Below are 25,003 nucleotides of genomic sequence, written 5' to 3' on the forward strand. Positions count from 1 at the left end.
GTGTTCACATTATATATTATGAGTATCTTCCCATATCTTTAAATACTCTTCAGAACATTTAAGTGGCTGTATAGTATTCTATAATGTGGGTGTTCTTTAATTTGCTTTACCAGTACACTGTTTTGGACTAGACTTTGACTTCTGAAGTGTTATTTAAAGGTCAACTTCTTTTTCTATTAATACTCCTTAAATTTGCTGTTTTCTTTTTCATATCCTAGTCTTAAACTTTATGTCAAAGCAAATGTAATATCTTTGCTAGTTATGACTTAAAACTTGTGAAACAATTACTGTTTTAATTTTCTAAGTTAAGTGTCTAGTGTTTGTGTAGGATTAAATTTAGTACTATATTCACATTTAAGAAATAGAAAGTAGCATTTGAAGATTTACTTGTAAATTTGTATAGATTTATCTGAAAATTATAATTTTTTGACACCTTAGTTTTTAACATAATTGTGTTTATAGATTTAAATTGTTGAAATCGGTACATTTATTTATAAGGGTATTCAATAGAAAACAAACTGAGAGTTAACATTTCTGGTAGTTAAAGTAATGCATTTTTTAATAAAATCACTCTAGGCAGGTTTATAGACAGTGCTTTTTTGTTAATTTTGTATAATTCATTTGTATTATATTTGTGTGGGTTGTGGGTCTGAGATTTGTTTGTTTGCTCAGTCACCACTTCATTTGAAGATCATGTGCCCCTTTAGTATAGCAGCTTTATACTAGTTTTAGTGTATATTATACACCAGACACTAGCAGTGTGTGACATTGGATGCCAGGGCTTATTCCATACTCCCACTCTAATCATACTTCTTTTAAGGCTCTCTCTAATGAATTTTTAAAGAGTTTAAAAAATAAAGTCTGTTTTAAAGTAGTTTAATTTAGGTGTGTCTGTGATGCAAGAGGATAAGCTTTATATTTTTGGAATGTAAGATGGGCATAAATATTTCTAGTCTGAAATATTTTGCTTTAATATAAAATCGAAAAGAATTTAGATCCCAAATTTCTGACCAGATTTCATCCAAGATTTTTTCTGACTTAAAATTAAAATAGAGGGCACTTTTTTCATTTTAAAATATAAATGGACAAATAGTTTTTCCTGTATATCCGAATAAATTATCATTTCAAAAGCAGGGTATAACTAAAATTAAATCCCATGCTGTTTGTGAGAGGGCAAAAAGTGGCCACATAGCTCACATCTTCAAGATACCTTGGTATATGCTCTCAATAGGAATGTATCCTAGATTTGAAATAAGTGAAAATAGTTTGTTATTTAGCTAAAATTCGCTGATCATTTTTCAGAAATAGTGCCAAATGTGTTAACATTATTCAGTTGTATGTTCAGTAATCTGGGAAATTTTAATATATACATTTTTTATCATCATTAGGTCAGAATTAAATTCAAATGGAGATTAAATGAGAAAAAAATTAAAATTTTAATAGAAAATGAAGTCACTCAGTCGTGTCTGACTCTTTGCAAACCCACGGACTGACTATAACCTACCAGGCTCCTCCGTCCATGGGATTTTCCAGGCAAGAATACTGGAGTGCGTTGCCATTTCCTTCTCCAGGAGATCTTCCTGACCCAGGGACTGAACCTGGGTCCTCCCGCATTGTAGGCAGATGCTTTACCGTCTGAGCCACCTGTTAATTCCAAATTAAATCCAGACTTTGTGTAAAAACATGGTAGTATTTTAGGATTTAACTGTGTTGAGCGCGGTTGAATTCCATTATTTCATAGAATTAGATTTGTTGTGTTCATTCGTTCAGTTGTGTCAAACTCTTTGTGACAACATGGACGGCAGCACACCAGGATTCCCTGTCCTTCACCATCTCCTGGAGTTTATTCAAGTTCATGTCCATTGACTTGGTGACGCTATCTAACCATCTCATCCTCTGCCACCCCCTTCTCCTTTTGCCTTCAATGTTTCCCAGCATCAGGATCTTCCAGTGAGTAGACCCCTTGCATCAGGTGGCCAAAGTATTGCAGCTTCAGCTTCAGCATCAGTCCTTCTAATGAGTATTCAGAGTTGATTTCCTTTAGGACTGACTGGTTTGATCTCCTTGCAGTCCAAGGAGCTCTCAGGAGCCTTTTCCAGTACCACAATTGAAAGCATGAGTTCTTTTGTGCTCACCCTTTTTAGTGGTCCAGCTCCTTAGATTTACCTTAGGTGAGGTCATTAAGTCTGTTTTGTTCTATACTCTCATTGTCTTGCTTCCCTCCCCATTGATACCTCTGACCTATCTTGTTACCATCTTTCCCAGACCTTTCTCTTTATGTCCTCTCCTATATTCCCTCCATTTTATTTAGCTCTCTCAGAAGAGAGTATTTTCCCTCTGTGGAAGACTTTCTCTCAACACATCCTGCTAATAAAGGGTTAGGAGGCCAGATAGTCATCGGCCCAGCCACCTCAGTGCCCTTTCTAAATCCTTGTTGCATGTGATCCAGCTCATACTCTCTTCTTTCTCTTCTGACCCCCAGTCTTTTCTTTCACATTCATTTAAATGTGAAATGAATTCTCCACCCTTCTTCGGTAATGTAATGTGTCCATATTATCATTACATTTACTAGCCTCTGAGTAATTTGACCTTAACTCCTGTAACATTTATCTGCTGATCATTAAGCCCTTGCTACATTTGAATCTTTCTGTAACCCCAAATTTCTCAGCATCAGAAATCCAGTAGTTTGCAGGCTATAAATAACCTTCTAGATGGTTCATAGTCTCATTCCTCTTACACTGTTATTTGATTTCCAGTCCATTTTAAACTCCATTTTCTGCCGGTCTTTCAAGCCTCCTGCTTTTTTCTTCCTTTCAGATCTGGATTTCATATTAGATCATCTGAACCGCTCTCTCTCACAGTTGCCTTCAACTTTCTGTCCTACTTTACAAAATTCTGAAACTAAACTAAACCTTCTTTGTTCTAATACCCTCTACTTTGTGCTGAGTACTGCTCCAGAACATTCTATAACTTTTGTATTGGTGCCACTGCAAACTCATATTTCATTGCTAAGCTTGTACCTTGGGACTCCTTATATCACTTTTACTTGGTCACTGTTTTTAATTTGCTTCAGCAATCGTTTATCAAACCTCTTCCCCTCTGTTCAAGCTTCCTCTCCAGTCACCTCACTATCAGTGGGTGGTGGTGGTTTAGTCGCTAAGTCGTGTCTGACTCTTGTGATCCTGTGGACTGTAGCCTGCCAGGCTCCTCTGTCCATGGGATTCTCCAGGCAAGAATACTGGAGTGGGTTGCCATTTCCTTCTCCAGGGGATCTTGTCGACCCAGGAATCAAGCCTGTGTCTCCTGCATCACAGGCAGATTCTTTACCGACTGAGTTACTAGGAGAAGCCCATGGGAACTCTGTTGTTTTTTATATAAATTCAAGATAATCAGGCAAAGATTTATTCAGATTCCTAGTTTACTCACCTCTCCTTCCTGTCCTGTCCCAGAGGTTGAGGTGCTCCCTTTCTCTTCAGGCCAACTTCCTTCTGTGTTCATAATCTATAAATTTATGCTATCATTTTATAATATGTATCTTCAGCCCTTCCTGTTCTCCCTCAGCTTATAAATATGGTCAAACCTCTCATTAACAAAACAAAAATCCCTCCACTCCCATCTGGACCCTGAGTCCCCTTCATGGTAACTATTCCTCTGCCTTAAAATCACCTTCTTCAGAGTAGTCTATAGTTGCTGTCTTCATCTTCTTACCTTTCAGACTTTTCTCAACCCACTACAATCTGTCTTTTGCCCCCATTATTTTACTAAAACTTTCTAGCAAAAGTTAGGATTGTCCTGTTTTTAAAATCTAGTGATCTTATGTTAGTCCTATTTTAACTTCCCTAGCATTTTATATCATGGTTTGTTAGTTTTTTCTTTAATTCTGTACAGTACTAACTTAGTTTACAAATACTATACTCTTCTGATTCTTTCCCTGTCCCTCTGACCATTCATTTTCTTGTGTAAGTTTCTCTTACTCTGCCTACCTCTTAACCTCCTAAGGGTGCCCTTGGCTCATTGATCTTTTCCTTCTACATAGTGTCCCCAAATGATTTCCTTCATTCCTATGATTTATTGAGAGAATACAGTTCTGACCTCTTCCCTGAGTTTCATACTTAGATATCCAACTGATAGCGTGCCATCTATAAATTGCTTCAGTTCATCTATTCAAAAAAAATACTTAATCTTTCCCCTCCAGTCCTAGTCCCTGCATTCTTTTTTCTTCCTATATTTGCTTATCAGTCATCAACATTAATAACTTGCCCAGCCTCACAAAAATGGCAGAATCCTGAAAGTCATCCTATTCCTCCTCAAACTCTTTTCTTCCACATCCATTTACCATGTCCTGTATATTTTTTTCTTAGATAATTCTCAAACCTTTTTTTTTTTTTTACCTGCTACCACTTCCTTGTTAAGGCATCATTATCTCTTGCTAGGTTACTCTAGTATAGAATATATCTGTGGCCCTCTTGGGCCATATGTTTTTCATCTTTTTCTCTTAGGTACTTGATAGGTAGTAGACACTCAGTTTGTGTAAACTAAAATTGTGTCCTAAAACATACTTTAACAATTATCGTCTCTACCTTACAAAAATATTAAAAGTTTCCCCATTATACCCACAACAGTAATTCTTGACATTAAAAAGTTACAAGGATACCCATAAGGGAATAAATCTACTGCATTTACTCTATCAAATAAGTTTAGATTCTAATTCCTAACCTAAGAACTATAAAGGGGAGAAGAAAAAGTGTGTAAATTCTTTAGTGTCCCAGTAATATGCCAGATTATGCATTTAATGTCTATTATGTAACATAATCTTTAAAATTATCAAGGTAATTGTTCCCGTTTTATACATGAAATATTACTATCCTGTCACACAGCTAGTTAGAAGCAGAGCTCAAATGCCACCCCAAGTCTTTCCTGTTCTAAAGTCCCCCGGTGCCCCCCTTTTTTTTTTAAACTGCATCTTGTGTGTGTGTTAGTTGCTTAGCCTGAGTAAGCATGTGTTGGACTCTTTGTGACCTCGTGGACTCTTTGTGACCTGTCAGGCTCTTCTGTCCTTGGAATTCTGCAGGCAAGAATACTGGAGTGGGTTGCCTTTCCTTCTGCAGGAGATCTTCCTGACCCAGGGGTCGAACCCAGGTCTCCTACATTGCAGGCATATTCTTTACCATCTGAGCTATAGGGAAGTCCCCAACTGCAACTTACTGATTACTTAAAAGAATTCCACTGTGTTTAATCTCTTTAAAGTTGCATATCCAATTGTATAAACAAGCAGTAATTTTGAATCACCATTTTTTCAAGTATGTTTAATTTGGCTCTTGATAACAAAGTAGTGAAATAGATTTATTCCCTTACGGGTATCCTTGTAACTTTTTAATGTCAAGAATTACTGTTGTGGATATAATGGGGAAATTTTTAATATTTTTGTAAGGTAGAGATGATAATTGTTAAAGTATGAATTTTATGAAAATAAGTTGCTTAAAATGGAAAGATATAATACAGAAATTCATATAATTAGTTTTATTGAAAAATACTGTACTCAGTAAGTTAAATTGTCATCTTTTGGAACTAGATTTTTAGATTAATATACAAGAAGATCTTTGAGCTGAACTACTCCATTTGTATACTAATATACCTAGATGCTCTGTATAAGATATTCTTACTTATCCAGATAGGAGTTTTTATTATGTAGACTTTTTCCTTCACCTTCATGATCTAATTCTGACAATGTGCTTCATATAACAGTTCAACCTATAGGCTGTTTTTTGCTATAAGCTTTACTGGTTGTGAGTAGATTTTTGTATGTTGTATATACCTGAATATCAGTTCAGTCGCTCGTTTGTGTTTGACTCTTTGCAACCCAGTGGACTGCAGCACGCTAGGCTTCCTTGTCCATCAGCAACTCCCAGAGCCTACTCAAACTCATGTCCATCGCATCGGTGATGCCATCCAACTATCTCATCCTCTGTCGTCCCCTTCTCCTCCCGCCTTCAATCTTTCCCAGCATCAGGGTCTTTTCAAATGAGTCAGTTCTTCACATCAGGTGGCCAAAGTTTCAGCTTCAGCATCAGTCCTTCCATATTCATTCAGGACTGATTGAATATTCATTCAGGACTGATTTCCTTTAGGATGGACTAGTTGGATCTCCTTGCTGTCCACGGGACTCTGAAGAGTCTCAAGACTCTCTTCTCCAACACCACAGTTCAAAAGCATCAATTCTTCAGCACTCAGCTTTCTTCATAGTCCAACTCTTACATCCATACATGACTACTGGAAAAACCATAGCTTTGGCTAGACAGACCTTTGTTAGCAAAGTAATGTCTTTGCTTTTTAATATGCTAAGTTGGTCATTTATTTTCTTCCAAGGACCAAGCATCTTTTCATTTCATGGCTGCAGTCACCATCTACAGTGATTTTGGAGCCCAAAAATATAGTCTCACTGTTTCCATTGTTTCCCCATCTATTTGCCATAAAGTGATGGGACCGGAAGCCATGATCTTAGTTTTCTGAATGTTGAGCTTTAAGCCATCTTTTACACTCTCTTTCACTTTCATCAAGAGGCTCATTAGTTCTTCAGTTTCTGCCATAAGGGTGGTGTCATCTGCATATCTGAGGTTATTGATATTTCTCCTGGAAATCTTGATTCCAGCTTGTGCTTCATCCAGCCCGGCATTTCTCATGATGTATTCTGCATGTAAGTCGAATAATCAGGGTGACAATATACAGCCTTGATGTACTCCTTTTCTGATTTGGAGCCAGTCTATTGTTCCATGTCCAGTGCTAACTGTTGCTTCTTGACCTGCATACAGATTTCTCAGGAAATACCTGAATATACACTTTTTCATTTAAGCAATAAAATACTAGGCAAGCTAGGGGTGTATCTTATTTTTCTGTTTGTTTTTTAAAGTTTTGTAAATAAGACATTTAGATTTTCAAATAGTTTGCTTTTGGAGACCTCCTTCCCCATATCCTTTGTATAAAACAAGAGAAATTATCTAAATAAATTCATTCTGACGTACATTTTCTATTAGAAAAGTACTGTGTTTACATTTAAGACTGTTATCAATTAGATCTGCAACTGCTGATTGATAGTGCTATCCAGTGCCACCTTGACATGCCCATTCTGAGTTTGTTTTGGATTTTGGTCTGATAAAGTTTTAAAAAGTGATTGAACTTGTTTTCACTAAGTGGAAGTTTCTTGAAGGCACTTTTACAGAATCTTTCCACTGAACACTAACTGCCAAAAAGGATTCTGGCAAACTCGACCTTTTGGAGATATGTCTGCATATAATCATATTAAAAGCTCTACATAAAGGAAATTGTTTCACTTTTCATCCTATGTTTTTCAGTCTTGTTTTTTTTTAGGGATTTCTCCTTATATATCAGTTGTCAGCACTGCATTCGAATGAGTGGTTCTGTTGACTTATTTGAGGCTGATGCTATTGGGTGAACTACCAGTGACTGAAAAGATTTCTAGTTTGACTTTTTACTTTTAGATTAAGACAAGAAAGGAGGGACAAAAATATGTACACACATTTTTAACTTGTTAAAAATGCTTTTAGGAAATTGCATGGCACAACCAAAAAAAAAAAAAAAAATGTTTTTTAGTTTCAAAAGAGATTATTAAAAGTTGTTGAAACTAAGTTTTAAATTATTTTCATGGGATATAGCTTATATGATATTTGTGAATGTGAATGTATAACATTTTCATTACATTTTTATAAGTGAATCATGAAAAGCCACATTCTATCTCTAGATCAGTGAATTTCAAACTATAGGCATAACCTGAAGGCAATGGCACCCCACTCCAGTACTCTTGCCTGGAAAATCCCATGGATGGAGGAGCCTGATGGGCTGCGGTCCTGGTGGGCTGGGTCGCGAAGAGTTGGACGTGACTGAGCGACTTCTCTTTCACTTTTCACTTTAATGCATTGGAGAAGGACATGGCAACCCACTCCAGTGTTCTTGCCTGGAGAATCCCAGGGACGGGGGAGCCTGGTGGGCTGACGTCTATGGGGTCGCACAGAGTCGGACACGACTGAAGTGATTTAGCAGTACCAGTCGTGAGTTGAGAAATCATTTTAATGGGAAGGGATCAGCTGTTTTTTAAAAAAATAAAATACAGTAAAACAAAACTTTAAATCCAAATACATTGCAAGTAAGATTGAATATGTTTGTAGATATACTGAGTCACATGAGCTTTGCTGTTAGTCTTTACCTACTAAAGATGAATTGTTTGTCACCTAGATATTTAGCAGTTATTTAGCAACAATATTATTTTGAGGAAAGAAACACTCAAAAGTATATTTATGGAGGATTTTAAGAAAGGACACTAATAAATCTGTGCAAATCATCTGGATACCTTTATTAGGTAGAGAATTATGAAGTGAAAATCCAGATTTTAATTGCACTAGGGTTTCACCCCCTGCCTTTTGGTAGAGATAGACAAATCACTTAACTTAAAAATTAGAAAAACTGTCCTTTTAGTTGGGAATAAATAAAAACAAAAAAATAAATATGGTGCTAAGCCATTTCTACTTAGGTTTTTAATAAGTCCATGTTTTTACATAAAATATTTAAAATCTCAGCTTCCAAAGTCTCATTTTGTAGAAAAGGTAATACGCTTATTACTGAAGGAAAACATCTATTACATTTACAGTAATTTTAATTATAATAGTTATCTAAACCAGATGGTGACTGCAGCCATGAAATTAAAAGACGCTTACTCCTTGGAAGGAAAGTTATGACCAACCTAGATAGCATATTGAAAAGCAGAGACATTACTTTGCTAACAAAGGTCCATCTAGTCAAGGCTATGGTTTTTCCTGTGGTCATATATGGATGTGAGAGTTGGACTGTGAAGAAAGCTGAACGCCGAAGAATTGATGCTTTTGAACTGTGGTGTTGGAGAAGACTCTTGAGAGTCCCTTGGACTGCAAGGAGATCCAACCAGTCCATTCTGAAGGAGATCAGCCCTGGAATTTCTTTGGAAGGAATGATGCTAAAGCTGAAACTCCAGTACTTTGGCCACCTCATGCGAAGAGTTGACTCATTGGAAAAGACTCTGATGCTGGGAGGGATTGGGGGCAGGAGGAGAAGGGGACGACAGAGGATGAGATGGCTGGATGGCATCACTGACTCGATGGACATGAGTTTGGGTGAGCTCCGGGAGTTGGTGATGGACAGGGAGGCCTGGCGTGCTGTGATTCATGGGGTCGCAAAGAGTCGGACACGACTGAGCGACTGAACTGAACTGAATGTGTCAGAATTATTTATTGAGTGTGCTTGATTCATGTAATAATTCAGAAATGATTTACTTCTCATTATTTAGTTGCTTTTAGATAATTCCATACACGAACATTCCATTATTCAGTTTTCTATTAAAGGTTTTGTAAACACTGAAAATAATACTTTTGGTATGTTTCTCACATGAAAATTAGTATGAGCTATGAAAAGAAAACCATTAAATGTAAGAATATACTTTTAAATAAAGATTTAAATATATGTGATTAAAGTAGAGTCCTAAGGCGAAGGAAGATAACATTTACCATCATGAATCCATCAGTTCAGTTCAATTCAGTTCAGTTCATCAGTTGTGTCCGACTCTTTGCGACACCAGGAATCACAGCACGCCAGGCCTCCCTGTCCATCACCAGCTCCCGGAGTTCGCTCAAACTCATGTCCATAGAGTTGGTGATACCATCCAGCCATCTCATCCTCTGTCGTCCCCTTCTCCTCCTGCCCCCAATCCCTCCCAGCATCTCCTTGCAGTCCAAGGGATTCTCAAGAGTCGTCTACAGCACCACAGTTCAAAAGCATCAATTCTTCAGCGCTCAGCTTTCTTCACAGTCCAACTCTCACATCCATACATGACCACTTGAAAAACCATAGCCTTGACTAGACAGACCTTTGTTGGCAAAGTAATGTCTCTGCTTTTGAATATGCTATCTAGGTTGGTCATAACTTTCCTTCCAAGGGGTAAGAGTCTTAATTTCATGGCTGCAATCACCATATGCAATGATTTTTGAGCCCAAAAAAATAAAGTCTGACACTGTTTCCACTGTTTCCCCATCTGTTTCCCATGAAGTGATGGGACCAGATGCCATGATCTTCATTTTCTGAATGTTGAGCTTTAAGCCAACTGTTTCACTCTCCTCTTCCACTTTCATCAAGAGGCTTTTTAGTTCCTCTTCACTTTCTGCCATAAGGGTGGTGTCATCTGCATATCTGAGGTGATTGATATTTCTCCCGGCAATCTTGATTCCAGCTTTTGCTTCTTCCAGCCCAGCGTTTCTCATGCTGTACTCTGCATATAAGTTAAATAAGCAGGGTGACAATATACAGCCTTGACATACTCCTTTTCCTATTTGGAGCCAATCTTGTTGTTCCATGTCCAGTTCTAACTGTTGCTTCCTGACCTGCATATAGGTTTCTCAAGAGGCAGGTCAGGTGGTCTGGTATTCCCATCTCTTTCAGAATTTTCCACAGTTTATTGTGATCCACACAGTCAAAGGCTTTGGCATAGTCAATAAAGCAGAAATAGATGCTTTTCTAGAACTCTCTTGCTTTTTCGATGATCCAGCAGATGTTGGCAATTTGATCTCTGGTTCCTCTGCCTTTTCTAAAACTAGCTTGAACATCTGGAAGTTAATGGTTCACGTATTGCTGAAGCCTGGCTTAGAGAATTTTCAGCATTACTTTACTAGCGTGTGAGATGAGTGCAATTTGTTGTAGCATATTTGAAAATATAAATTACCAGCTTTACTTATTGCCATTTTAAATTTGAATTTTAATATGGTAAAAATTTTATCAATGTATTAAAATTTTAAATCCTTTGTTTTTCCATATTTCTTATTATTATTTTATTTGTTTTTACATTTTAGAATGGCTATCTTCTGTGTATAAACAGCAGTGGCTGGCTATGCTCCGAGCAGAACAAGACAGTGAGGTGGGGTAAGTATAGTGTATTGTGTGTTGTTGGGGTCCTTTAATGAACTGGAACCTGGTGGTCTGGAGTTGGCAATAAGAAAGTAAAAGAGAGAGAGTAAGAGGCTGATATTCCTTGGTTTACTCAGAAAACTGATAAAGCCTTTGACACAGGGCTTGCACTGCTTCTTGTAGGCACTGGACGCCCTCTCGAGGGGGTAAAAGCACAGTGTGCCTTCTCGAGAAGGTCTTAGAAGCCCGGGCAAGAAAGTGAGCTCAGCGGGCTTCTGCGCTCCAAAGAATTAGCCTGAGAGAGAGAGAAAGGAAGAGAGTAAAAGAAAAACACGGGGACCCAAGCTCTGATGGAGCAAAGGTGTTTTATTCAAAATAGTGTGGGTATATATACTGTCTTAAGAGGTAGCTATTTTCAGCAAAGATAAAAATCAAAAGTCCAGACTTACAAATTATCATAAGGCAATCCATATCAAAGAGAGAGGGTTGTAAATAATCACTTTTACCTTATGGTTCATAAAAAGGAAGAGGGTCGTAAATAGTTACTTATCACCGTATGGAAAAACTAATGAAGGAAATGCATGCATTCCTCAGCCCCGGGAGCGGTTTGCCAACTCCTCTTAATTCCTAAATATTCAGGAATTAGTAAGGGACAGAGGATTCATGACAGATCCAAAACAGCACACAGGAAGCCTCCTGTTAAATGCTTCCTGACAGTGTTTGTGTGTGTTAGTCACTCAGTTGTGTCTGACTCCTTGTGACACTATGGACTGTAGCCTGCCAGGCTCCTCTGTCCATGAAATTCTCCAGGCAAAAATACTGGAGTGGGGTAGCCATTCCCTTCTCCGGGGGATCTTCCCAACCCAGAGATGGAACTCACATTGCAGGCAGATTCTTTACTGTCTGAGCCACCAGGGAAGCCCCCATGGTACATCATAGCATTTTTTATTTAAAAAAAAAAAAAAATTTTTTTTATACTGAATTTAGTTGATTTTATAATATTGTGTTAGTTTTAGGTGTACATCAAAAAGATTCAGTTATATATATATATATATACAGATTATTTTCCATCATAATCTATTACAAGATGTTGAATATAGTTCCCTGGGCTCTATAATAAATCCTTGTTGCTTATCTGTTTTATATATAGTTGTTTGTATCTGTTAATCTCATACTCGTAATTTATCCCTACCTGTGTTCCCCCCCAGCCTTTCCCCTTTGGTAACCATAAGTTTGTTTTCTATGCCTGTGAATCTGATTCTGTTTTATAAGTAAGTTTGTTGGGTATTTTTGTATAGATTCATTTTTATTATTTTTTAGATTCCACATATAAGTGATATCATATGATAATTTGTCTTTGACTTACCTCACATAGTACAGTGTTCTCTAGATCCATCCATGTTGCTGCAGATGGCATTATTTCATTCTTTTTTATGGCTGAGTAATAGTCCACTTTATAAATTTGTGTGTGTGTACACCACATCTTTCTAAGACAATCATCTGTTGATGGGCACTTGGGTTACTTGGATGTCTTGGCTACTGTAAATAGTGCTAGGGTGCATGTATCCTTTTGAATTAGAGTTTTCATCATTTGGGGATATATGCCTGGGAATGGCACTGCTGGATCATATGGTGTCTCTAATCTAGTTTTTTAAGGAACCTCCGCACCATTTTTTCATAGCAGCTGCATCAATTTGCATTCCCACTAACAGTGTAGGAAAATTCCCTTTTCTCTATACCCTCTCCAGATTTATTATTTATGGTCTTTTTTATGATGGCCATTCTAACTGGTATGAGAGCATACCTCATTGTAGTTTTGATTTGTATTTCTCTAATAATTAGCAATATTGAGCATCATTTCACATGCCCATTGGCCGTCTGTATTTCTTCCTTAGATAATTGTCTATTTTGGTCTTCTGCCCACTTTTTGATTGGGTTGTTCATTTTTTTTTTGAGTTGTATGAGCTGTTTGTATGTATTGGATATTAACATTCCTTGAAAGTCACATCATTTGAAAGTATTTTTTCCCATTCAGTCAGTTGTCTTTTCATTTTGTTTATGGTTTCCTTTGTTGTGCAAAAGCTTTTAACTTTGATTAGGTCCCATTTGTTCATTTTTGCTTTCATTTCTTTTGCCATGGGAGACTGATCTAAAAAAATATTGCTTGGGTTATATCTGAGAGTGTTTTCCCTGTTCTTTTCTAGGAGTTTTATGCTATCATGTCTTTATACTTAGGTATATAAACTATTTTTTTTTGGTATATAGTGTGAGGAAGTGTTCATATTTCATTGATTTACATGTAACTGTCCAGCTTTCCCAACACCACTTGTTGAAGAGACTATCTTTTCCCCTTTGTATATTATTGCCTCCATTATTGTAGATTAATTGATGATAGGTGTGTGGATTTTGCTATGAATTTTTAAATGGACTCATGTTGAAAAAACAGTAACAGTATTAAAATCAAGAGCTGTTAGAGAAAAGATAATGTAATCAACGTTTATTCTTATATTTCTTTAACTGTCAGTATTATAAATATTTATCTTTCTGGTCACTTAGTATAATGGGGCATTTGCATTGTCATTTGTTTTATTAGTAAAATTGAATAATTTATGCATTTTGTCTCAGTGTTATGGTTTTCTTTTAACCTAATTGAAATGTTACTTGGAATAATGCTTTCATAAAGCATGATCTTCATATATATGTATAGGTAAAGCTGATTTTCTTATTTGTGGTAATATTGTCAAATTTTACTAATGTAATAGGTTTTTTGAAGACTTGAATCTAAGGTGAATTAACTCATGTAGATATACGTGCCTTCGTCAAAAGCACATGACCCCTCTACAAAATATTTCTGTACTGTCTTCATTTTAAGAGGAAGCATATTATCTGTTCTTTCAGTGTGTAGTGCTCTGCAGTTCACAGAAGTACTTCCACATTTATTGTTTGATCTTTATACTAGCTCCTTGGTATAGGCAGTATGAAGAAACAATCCACCTATAAGTTTATAGAAGGGCTTTACATTTAAATTTTTTCCTGCCCCAGTCTCTTTTAATTTATTTTTATATACCAGAAAACTTACTAAAATAATAGTCTAGTATGTTTATATCTAAACAGTATGTGAAAGGGTTCTATAAACTCATGATAATGATTATAAGATTGTTATCCAGGGTTCTTAGTTTCTGTTTACTTATAATTTATATCTCATCTTCTCCCAGATATATTCACAGCATACTTACTTTGCAGAAATTAGTAAGATAGTTGAAATAGGAATAAGAAAAATCCCTCCAAAAAATGAAAGTAAATTATTTATTGGAATTCAGATGTGAAGACTTTTTTAATGTATGAAATATTTTATAAACCATCCTACCTACTTCTTTTGTATATTCAATTTTTATATGATGAATGTTCTTTTCTTTTTTTTTCAAGATTTTCCTCATGTATACCCGTTTTGAGTTTATAATATAGAGTCTTACCTAAGAGTCTGAGCTAGAATAAGTGGTTTTCTTGCCCTCAGAAATATATGGCTATATTGCCCCTAATGAAGCACTCTATTCCACACATGCTGAGCATCTTCTTGCTAGTGCAGGGCCAGTAAAATGAGAAGGACAGTGTACTTCCTGGACTCTAGGTTATAATCTAATAAAGTCTCCCTCCAGGGTTCTCCTCTTCCAAATTCTTTTCCACATTGCCAACAGGATTATCTTCCTATGTAGAAATATATTTTCACTTCCCTGCTTAAATAGGACCAGGGACATTTGAGGTTAGTTAGGGATTATTGCTTCATGTGTGATAAATCTGTGTCAATATTATTTGAAAGTTCTTATCTTTAAGAAGTACATACTGAACTATTTACAGATTAAAGGATATGGTATCTGGAGGATCAGCCTCAGAAATAGATAGTTGGGAGGAGTGTGGGAAGAAGTGGGTTGAGAGTAAAACTAAAACAAAATGACTGAACCTAGATGGTAAAAAAAAAATCGGCTCATTATGCTGTTTACTTTTACAGGTTTTAAATTTTTCATAAGAAAAAATTTTAAAGTAACAGAAAAAATACATGGGAACTCTCTCATCTTAAAACTCCATTAGTGTAGCAGCAGGGGCAGCCCTTCAGCAGTCTGTCCCAAATGCCTTTTGCTTCGTCTCTCACTCTCGTTTTAGGTTCTGCCTGCACTACTTTCTTCAGACATTTGGTATCCTTTCATGCTCTGGTCCTTTTCTACCTGCTGTTCTTCTGCCTGGAATGGCCTTCTGCGTAGAGGTCATCCCTGACCTCTACCTCAAGAAACTCCCTCTCAGGCACAAATAATACTTCCCTCCATGATGATCCCACTCTAACCCCAGGCAATAAACCTGTGCCTTCTTCATGCTCTTAAAATTAGTTCTCTCCACATTATTATATTATTACTTAAGTCTAGCTCCCTACTAGACTGGGCTCTTGGATGTCATGGGCATGTTTTATTTTATCTACATTTAATTAATTTTTATTTGTTGTATTTGTTTCAGTATATTTGTGAGATGATGATAGCCCCAGTATCTTGGTACTTAATAAATGCTATATATGAATGAAGATATTATATTACTTTTATCATTTGGAATTCTAAGCTAGTAATAATGTCATTTTATTATTTCATACTGAAATAACAGTTTCTCTTAGTTGATTATGGCTTTTAAAGGGCCAAGTAAAGATTAATTGATAAAGTTCTACAGCAGTTTCCTGTTAAATGCTGAACTTGGTTTTCTTAAAAAATGGGTTGTGTGTGAAACAATAATAATAGATGATACCAAGTTGCATCTTATATATTTTATTTAATAGTTAGACTTTAAGTATTTTTCTTTCTTAGTAAGCAGAATTTCTCATAGATTTTCCCCCACCTCTTCTCTGGTTTTACCCTGCTCTTGTAAAAGTGTTCTAGAAGTCAAGGCAATAAGTAAAACGCTAAAGATTTAAAATTTTTTTATTTAGCAAAGGTAATGGGCTAGATGTAATCCCTGCATTTTGATCTTCATCCATACCACAAAATTTTGAATCTAGTAGCAATTTTTTCCTGTTGATTTGAACTCACAATTATTTTTCAATTATTAGTTGCTTATTTTCTATGAGATTTCATGTTTTATGTATATTTCTAGGCCTCAAGAAATTAATAAAGAAGAACTAGAGGGAAATAGCATGAGGTGTGGTAGAAAGCTTGCCAAAGATGGTGAAGTAAGTATGGGTTGTAACTCAATTGTATAGTCTTATACAAATTGTTATACTGTTAGTGCAAAATATGCTTTCAGTAACGGTCATGATACATGTTATCATGTCATAATGATAAATTATGACATAGTCATAAATGCTCAGAAGAGCATTTTTTTGTGTTTTAGTTTCTGTAGCATGATCTCCTGGGCAAGGAGTTACATGCTCAATGGTGACTAATTTGTCAGCTTTTCATGAGACTGTTCAACCTCTGGAGTCTAGATAAGAGATATGAGAAGATCCCTCAGTAATCCAGAAATTAAGATAAATAAGTTAATCCTATTAATATCTTAATATCTTTAATGAAAGCCATTACATAATCTTAAGAGTGATTCTGTTTTATAGTTACAACCCTAGATGAAAGACATTCAAACCTTTTGATTTGATTGCCATCCACATTAAGAAGTGTTTTTCATTACCACCCAGTGCAAATGCTTATAAGGGAAACAAAAGTATTACAAAACGGTGCTTACAGCTGCTGTGTCCCAAGCTTTGTTTCTACTTAATTTATTTTTAAAAATGAGTGTGACTCATTAAATTGATTTTACAGCCATTAAGGAGACATGAATTACATTTTTTAAAAAAACTCTACCCTAATTGTAATTTTTATCTTAAAAAAAAAAATCAGCCTAATTTTTTTGTTTGTTTTTCTTTTTTTTATTATTTTTTTTTAACTTTTTATTTCTATGTGTTCCCCATCCTTAACCACCCCCCTCCCACCTCCCTCCCCATCCCATCCCTCAGGGTCATCCCAGTGCACCAGCCCTGAGCACCCTGTCTCATGCATCAAACCTGGACTGGAGATGTATATTATCATATGTGAAACAGATTGCCAGCCTAATTTAGATAACAATTTGGTTATTTTTCTCCCAGATTTTCCCTCATTTTAAGTTTTGAAAGGTTTATTATTTTATGTTTGTGTTAACAGTTGTGATAAATGATCAGAATATGAATGAGAAATAGCGTCTTCTTTATTCCTTAGTCATCCTAGTTGCTGCTCCCAGACCTTGTTCCACCCTCGTCATAGTTGAATGATATCTCCTTTGACAAGTATACTTCACCACTCACTACTCTGACTATGGCCATCACTCCCTGGGCTCACTGGTTTGCTTTCTCCCTACTCTTCTTAGCAGTCTCAGTGGTTTTAGTATCTTTTCCTGAACCTTCCTTCCCTCTGTGATCTTGTGCACCACTCTATCTCAGTACCCATTTCCTGTAAGCATATCCTCCGTTTTTGTATGCCTGATTCATACACCCCCTTCAAAATCTCCATTTTAAGCACACTGTTTGCAGAATGTATCTTTGTAGCGCTCTCCCTCTCCTATTTGACCTCCCAACATCTTTCTAACCCCACTGGAATGTACATTACATTGCTCTTACTTTTTCCCTTTACCTTCTCACCACATCCCTACTTCTTTCTTTACTTGACTTAAATTTTATGTTACGTCTTGAAATTGGTCCCTGGCTTATACTCTTAATTTCTCTTTTCCCTTTTTCACTCTGTCAAATTCACCTGGCTAGTCCTCAGTTTTTGTTAAATCCCTCCTTTCCATGCTCTCCATGCCAATTATTGTTGTTTAGTCGCTGTCATGTCTGACTCATTTGAGACCCCATGGACTAAAGCCTGCTAAGTTCTTCTATCCATGGGATTTCCCAGGCAAGAATATTGGAGTGGCTGATTCCCATTGAGCTGCCAGGGAAACCCCTGCTTTCCATGCCTGCTTCCATACAAATGAATTCAACTAAGGAAAAACACCAAATATGCCCCAGCAGGTTTTGTTTGTAAATGTAGACTTCAAGCAGGTCTTTAATGCTGTGTGATCCTTGCGTCTCCCTAGCGAACTTACCCTCCCACGCTTGGAGTAACTCTCATACCTTCTCAAGGGCAGTGCTGCCACCCTTATTCTTATATCCAGTTGCGTTCCTTCTTTCTTTATTCAGAAAGTAAAGGCAATAGGAAGAGAATCTGTGCATCTTCTACCAACAGTACTACCAGTCTATCTGCATCTTAGCCATGTATTGTACTTTTATCAGAATGGATGAACTGTCTGTTTCTGTCCTAGTCCATCCCCTTCTCCTGTAACGACCCCATCCCTTCTCACATATTCAGAAGGTTTGTTCATACAGTCATCACCTCCCTCTCTTGCATCGTCAGTTTTCTCTTCTGGATCATTCTGATTTAGCATATAACATGCTACAGCATCACCCATCTTAAACCATTCCCTGACCCACATTCCACTCTAGCTCCCACTCCATTTCCCTGTACCATTTTTAAGCAAAACTCATTGAAAAAAGTTGCCTGTCTCCATTCCAATTCATTTACTCCAATAAACTCAAGTGAAACTGCCATGCCACTATCACCACTGATTCCTGCATTACCAAATCAAGTAGTTTTTAGTCTTCTGAAAGTTCTTGGCAGCGTGACCCATCTGCTCACTCACTCCTTGGAGATTTTCTCTGTGACTTCCAGGAGAGCACACTGTGCTCGTTTTCTTTCTACTTAATTGGCTGCTTCCTTTAAGTCTTTGCTAGATCCATCTCTTTCTCAACACATATTGATATGACTGGAGGATCAGTACTTGGACTTCTTCCTTGTCTTTGCTCTTTGGCTGGCTACTAAGTGATCTCTAGTCTTATGACTTAACACCAATTTCTAACTCCTGTATCCAGTTTCTCACATGACATCTTTCTTAGAATCCTAATAGCATCTCAAATAGAATGGGCCCAGTTAAACTCTGATTTTCATTCCCAGACTCCTCCTTCCAAGTATTCGCCAACCCATAAATAGCCCCTTTGTTCATTTATTGTATAGGCTCCAAACTTTGGATTCCTCTTTCTTTCATTCCACACCTGTTGTCTGTAAGAAGTTCCTTTAAATATATAGCTTCAAAATATACTTGCCCTGTCTTCTACTGTGACCCAAATCCAAGTCACCATTACCCCTTGCCTGGACTGTATTGGAGCTTCATAACTGCTCTCCCTGTTTTTACTCTTGTTGTACATTCTGTTTTCCACACAACAGCCAAAATCATCTTTTTAAAATGCAAGTTAGATCATGTTATCTCCTCTAAAATTTTCCATTAGACTTTTATCACACTTAGAAGAAATCCAAACTCTTCTCTACTATGGACACTGCACCCTATATTCTCTGGCCCCTGACTGGCTCTCTGAACTCATCTCCAGCTTCTATCCCCCTCAGTTATTGCCCTAGCCACATAGCCCTTTTTGCTGTTCTTCAGATATGCCAAGCATGTTTTTCCCTCCAGAGCTTTGGACTCGTTGTTCCCTTTGTCTAAGTCACTTTTTCCCAGATGGCTAACTGGTCTGCTCCTTAGTTGACTCAGGGCTCTAGTCATGTAGCATCTCCTTAAACATTACCTGACCACCTGCCTGAACCAGTAGGCTCCCCAGCTGCCAGCCCCTATCCTCTGCCCTGTCACTCTCTCCTGGAATTACATTCTGTCCTCCTCCACACAAACATACATGTATTAAAATATACATTTACTAGGGCTCAAACTTATCTACTGCCATTTCTTCAATGCCTAGGGTAGTACCTGGCACAAAATATGTGCTCAATAAATAATCAATGAACTATTGGTTTAATGTTGTAATTCATAGTGTCAACCAAGCACTCAAAGCCCTAACTTCAACTTCATTGTAGCATGCCACTTTACTTAATAGTGTCTTATTAACTATTAGTTGATAGAATAAACAAACTTGTGAGCCTCATGATGGTTTTATTTATTTATTTTTTGGCTACACTGGGGTCTTTGTTGCTCTGTGCTCTTTTTCTCTGGTTATGGTACATGGGCTTCTCATTGCGGTGGCTTCTCTTGTTGCAGAGCACAGGCTCTAAGGGCACGTGGACTGAGTGGTTACAGTTCCCGGGTTCTAGAGCACAGGCTTAATAGTTGTGGCGCACAAGCTTAGTTGCTCCACAGCACGTGGGATTTTCCTGGGTCAGGGATCTAAACCTGTCCCTCCTGCATTGGCAGGCGATTCTTTACCACTGAGCCACTAGGGAAGTCCCTCATGATGGTATTTAAAAAAACTCAGTTGGTGATTCTGTTGGTTAGTTTAGAGTATTTTTTAAATTTAATTTAAACTTTTTTTTAAAAAAAGCAGTGTTCGTTCATTTCTCCTACTCCCTACCCCTTGCCTCTGGCAACTACCCAGCTGTTCTCTGTAACTGTACATATATTTTTGGTAGATTTTACATGTAAGAGAGATCACACAAGGTATCACTTAAGGTATTTCAGAGTATAAATAAGGTATTTTTATTAAGGTATTTTTAAAGCAGGAGAAAATTTAATGGATTCTTACTACCTTTATCTAGACTCCTAGTTTCCTAACCTATACGCCTCCTTAGAATTGTAGTAAAAAGCCATATTAGTTATGATAAAATTACAGTGTGGAGAGTTGATGAAATAGATCATAAAGAGACAATATTAAGAAAGTACCTTAAGGAATAATGATCATAAAGGCTGCTTTTGCTGGCTTTGATGTATACCATGTCTGTGTAGTAAACCTTTTATATGTATTCTGTGTGGTAAGTCTTAAGGCACTGACAAAATTAGGAAACCATGATACAGGAATATTTGAAATGAATTTAAAAAAGAAAAGACATTTTGATCTTTTAATTTTGACTTGCTAATATGGTAAAATGAAGTAAATCTTTCTCCTCTGTATTTCAGTACTGCTGGCGGTGGACAGGTTTTAACTTTGGCTTTGACCTGCTTGTAACTTACACCAATCGATACATCATTTTCAAACGCAATACACTGAATCAGCCATGTAGTGGATCTGTCAGTTTACAGCCTCGAAGGAGCATAGCATTTAGGTAGGATGAAGTTTTACCACCCCACTCTTCCTCACTCCAGAAGAACTATAAAAATGAAATAAAACCATAATTTATACCAACAGTGGTAGAACTTTGGTAAGATACAATATACAATGAAACGGGAAGGAAATGATAAGAGTCTATTCTTATAAAGTGTATTAATAATCAAAAGTATAAACCCTAGATCTAATATATCAGGAAGAAAGAATGTGCTAAAATATAAATGGTATAGGGTTGATACTGGGTTTAAAGCTATTGCCTTGCTGCTAATCCAGAAAGGTCCAAACTGGAAATATAACAAGGTACTTGTATAGGAAAACATGTCTCATATTATCCTTAACTTTCTATAGGATTTCAGATGTTCAACTTTGCCTAATAGTTGAGCTGGCAGTATTTTTCTGGAGAGGATGCTGACAAATTAGAAAATAGCTTATTGAACAGATTATTTAAAAGTCCTGGATTCATGTCTACCTTGTGTGTGTGTATGCTCAGACATGTCAGACTCTTTGTGGCCCCACAGATTGTAGCTGGCAAGGCTCCTCTGTCTGTGGAATTTTCCAGGCAAGAATACTGGAGTGGCTTGCCATTTGCTTCTCTAGGCGATCTTCCCATACCAAGGATCAAACTCTGATCTCTTGCATTGGCAGGCAGATTCTTTACCACTGTGCCACCTGGGAAGTCATATTTAAGTTACACCATGCACAAAAATTAACTCAAAATGAATCAAAGACCTAAACATACGAGCCAAAACAATAAAATAACTCTTGGAAGAAAACAGGAAGAAAGCTTTTTGATACTAAATTTGACAGTGATTCCTTCAACATGATACCAAAACACAGGCAACAATAACCAAAAAAAAAAAATGTTGAACTTATCAAAATTAAATCATGTGTCAAAGGACACTTAACAAAGTGAAAAGGTAACCTGTGGAATAGGAAAAAAATATTTGTTAACCATATATCTGATGAATTAATATCTGGAATACATAGAGAACATCTGAATTCCACAACAACAAAAAAACTGATTCAAAAATGGGCAAAGAACTTAAATATTTCTCCGAAGAAAATGTACAAATGACCAATAAGCACATGAAAAGATGCTCAGCATCACTAATCATTAGGAAAATGCAGATCAAAACCACAGTGAGACATCACCTCACACCTGTTAGGATGGCTAATATCAAAAACAAAAGTGTTGGTGAAGATGTGGATAAATTTAGGAATGTTAAAATGGTGCATACTCTGTAGAAAATGGTATGGCATTTCCTCAAAAAATTAAACATAGAATTACCATATCACCCAGCGATTCCTCTTCTGGTTATTTACCCCCAGAGAATTGAAACCAAGGACTCAAACATATTTGTATACATAGCAACATTATTCACAATAGTCAAAAGGTGGATGCAACCCAAGTGTCAACAGATGGACAGATAAAACATGGCATATACCTAAAACAATATTATTCAGCCTGAAAGTGGAGGGAAATTTTCACATGTGCTGTAACATGAACCTTGGAGACACTATGCTAAGTGAAATAAGCCAGTTACAAAAGTTCATATGCTGTGTGATTCCACTTACATGAGGTACATAGAATAGACGAGTTTATAGAGACAGAAAACAGGATGGTGATTGTCAGGGGCTGAGGTAGAAATGGGGAATTCATGTAACTGGATACAGAGTTTCATTTAGGGAAGAAGTAAAGATTATGGATGGATGGTTCAGTTCAGTTCAGTCGCTCAGTCGTGTCCGACTCTTTGCGACCCCATGAATCGCAGCACGCCAGGCCTCCCTGTCCCTGACCAACTCCCGGAGTTCACTCAGACTCACGTCCATCGAGTCAGTGATGCCATCCAGCCATCTCATCCTCTGTCGTCCCCTTCTCCTCCTGCCCCCAATCCCTCCCAGCATCAGAGTCTTTTCCAATGAGTGGTGGTATTGACTAAAACAGAACAGTGTGAAATGTCTTCGGTGTCAAGAACAATACACTTAAACTTGGTTAAAATGGTAAGTTTTATGTATATTTTATCACAATAAAAAGGCATAACTTATAAATTATTTTTATATCCCAGATGTATATAATAGCACAAGCTTAAAAATATAAACAGAATCAGTTTATAGTTTGGAAAAACTTTGCAAAGTATTATCAAATAAAAGACTTCTAGAGAATAAATAAAAATTTTAAAGTAAAAGAATATGGAAGAAAAAAGTAGAAATTAAAGTAAGATAGGGCTTATTTAATGTGTGCTTTAAAAAATCATTTATTTTTGTGCTTGTGTGTGTATTCTAGATTACGTTTGGCCTCTTTCGATAGCAGTGGAAAACTAATATGCAGTAGAACAACTGGCTATCAGATACTTACACTTGAAAAGGACCAGGTATGTCTGATTACTTTTCTGTTAATTTTTTATTGTAGTATTTGTCTTTTGACTCCTTTTTGAAAATTCGTAAGATTTTAATATTTGACTTAAAGATTGGTTTGAGAGTTTTTTGAAGGTAAAGATGGAAGTGCCATGTTTACTCATTCAAAGTTTACTCCATTCTAGCAGAAGTGTCACTAAGACAAAAAAAGAAGGAAACACAATTTGATTGGAGGGGCAGGGAAAAGTTGACAGTATGGAAATAATATTCATCCTGAACATGATCTTCAAAAAGTTATGACTCTTAATTGTTTTCTCCATTGTGTTCATTATTGCATTTATTTATACATTAATAAGAGAGACCTTAAAAACAATCCGCTAAGTTTCCATAGATCCTGGATATTAAGAGAACCTAATCTGCTAGCACAGTGGGTTTCTAAAATGACAGACATCTACAGTGTTCCTAAAATTATCTCTGAGACTGTTTGTTTCTTCATAAATCACATGCGTGTATGTTTCAAAATGTCATGATGCCAAAGGAAACCAGTTTCAAAAAATAAAATGAGAGCTGTTAAAAATCAAGGAAGTTTGTTTCTAGTACAGCTAACCATCATTTCAAAGGACATACTGAGTTTATAAAGGGTTTGGAGCCTATAGTTTACATAAATTATTAGAAGTTATCAGTTTTGAAAGAAAAAAATAGAAAATAAAAAGCAAAACACACACACAAAGAAGTTAGCGGTTTTCCTCAGACTGAAGAGCCTATCATAGAATATCAGAATTTAGCACTGCATGGAGCAGCCTTGGAAGTGATAGATCTGACCTCCCTGCCTTGTATGAGAACTTCTTTAACAGCATTCTTATGGAGGGTCTTAACCACTGTTAGAACTCTTAGGGATGAAAAGCTGACTCGGTCATGTGGGGTAGGAAATGACAAGGCAGATACATAATAAGTTCAAATCTGCCTCCACTAAAATTCTCTACTGGTCTCTCTCACACCCTCTGGAGCTGCATGAACATTGTCTGTCTTTGCCTTCAACTTAGAACTTCTTTAAAAAAGCACTGTCCTGGCCGAAAGCAGCCAGAGACTTAATTAAAAATCACCAGGCCAAGATACTTGTATTCCTAGTGTTCCTTGATTTGCTCATTCAACAAACATTTGTGTCCCTGTTACATGCTAGGTTTTATGCTAGAAGTGGAGGAAATGAAGAGAAGCTTATGTTATAAAGCTGAGTAGCACAAGAGAGATGGGCTCAAAGACTAACATTGAGGGAGATATCTCTAACCTTTGGGGAGATATCTCTAACCTTTGGGTGTTGGGGAGTGGTGAGGGACAGCTCAGGAAGGCCTGTTCTGGACAAGTTGAAAAGTGAATGGACACCTGAACCAATCCTCAGATGGAGCCCAGGGAGCATATGGGTCCTTCAAGGAACTGAGAGGTTTGAAAGAGGATGAGATCAGGAGTAGAGCAGGGCATGATGGGCTATGGATTGAGTTTGGACTTTTTCTGAGATCTGTAGAGAGCTATGGGAGTTGCATATATGTATTTTATGTAGCTTATGGAGATTTGTTATAGAAAAATAGAAAATAAAAATAAACAGGAAAAAATCATACATGGTTCGCTGAGAGATGA

At 36.9% G+C, this 25,003-nt stretch overlaps 1 protein-coding gene across 2 annotated transcripts in view; it reads left to right on the forward strand.

Moving 5' to 3' along the window:
* Positions 1-25,003, forward strand: part of GMCL1 (germ cell-less 1, spermatogenesis associated) — a 55,126-nt gene that overhangs the window by 21,162 nt on the left and 8,961 nt on the right. The window contains exons 10-13 of one of the 2 annotated variants that reach the window (XM_055540545.1): positions 10,884-10,953; positions 16,066-16,141; positions 20,869-21,014; positions 23,301-23,388. In XM_055540545.1, the coding sequence (XP_055396520.1) occupies positions 10,884-10,953; positions 16,066-16,141; positions 20,869-21,014; positions 23,301-23,388 (380 nt within the window). The remainder of the gene's footprint in view (positions 1-10,883; positions 10,954-16,065; positions 16,142-20,868; positions 21,015-23,300; positions 23,389-25,003) is intronic. The other variant, XM_055540546.1, reaches the window with a different exon arrangement.

Source organism: Bubalus kerabau, chromosome 11, assembly GCF_029407905.1.
Source record: "Bubalus kerabau isolate K-KA32 ecotype Philippines breed swamp buffalo chromosome 11, PCC_UOA_SB_1v2, whole genome shotgun sequence".
NCBI lineage: Eukaryota > Metazoa > Chordata > Mammalia > Artiodactyla > Bovidae > Bubalus > Bubalus kerabau.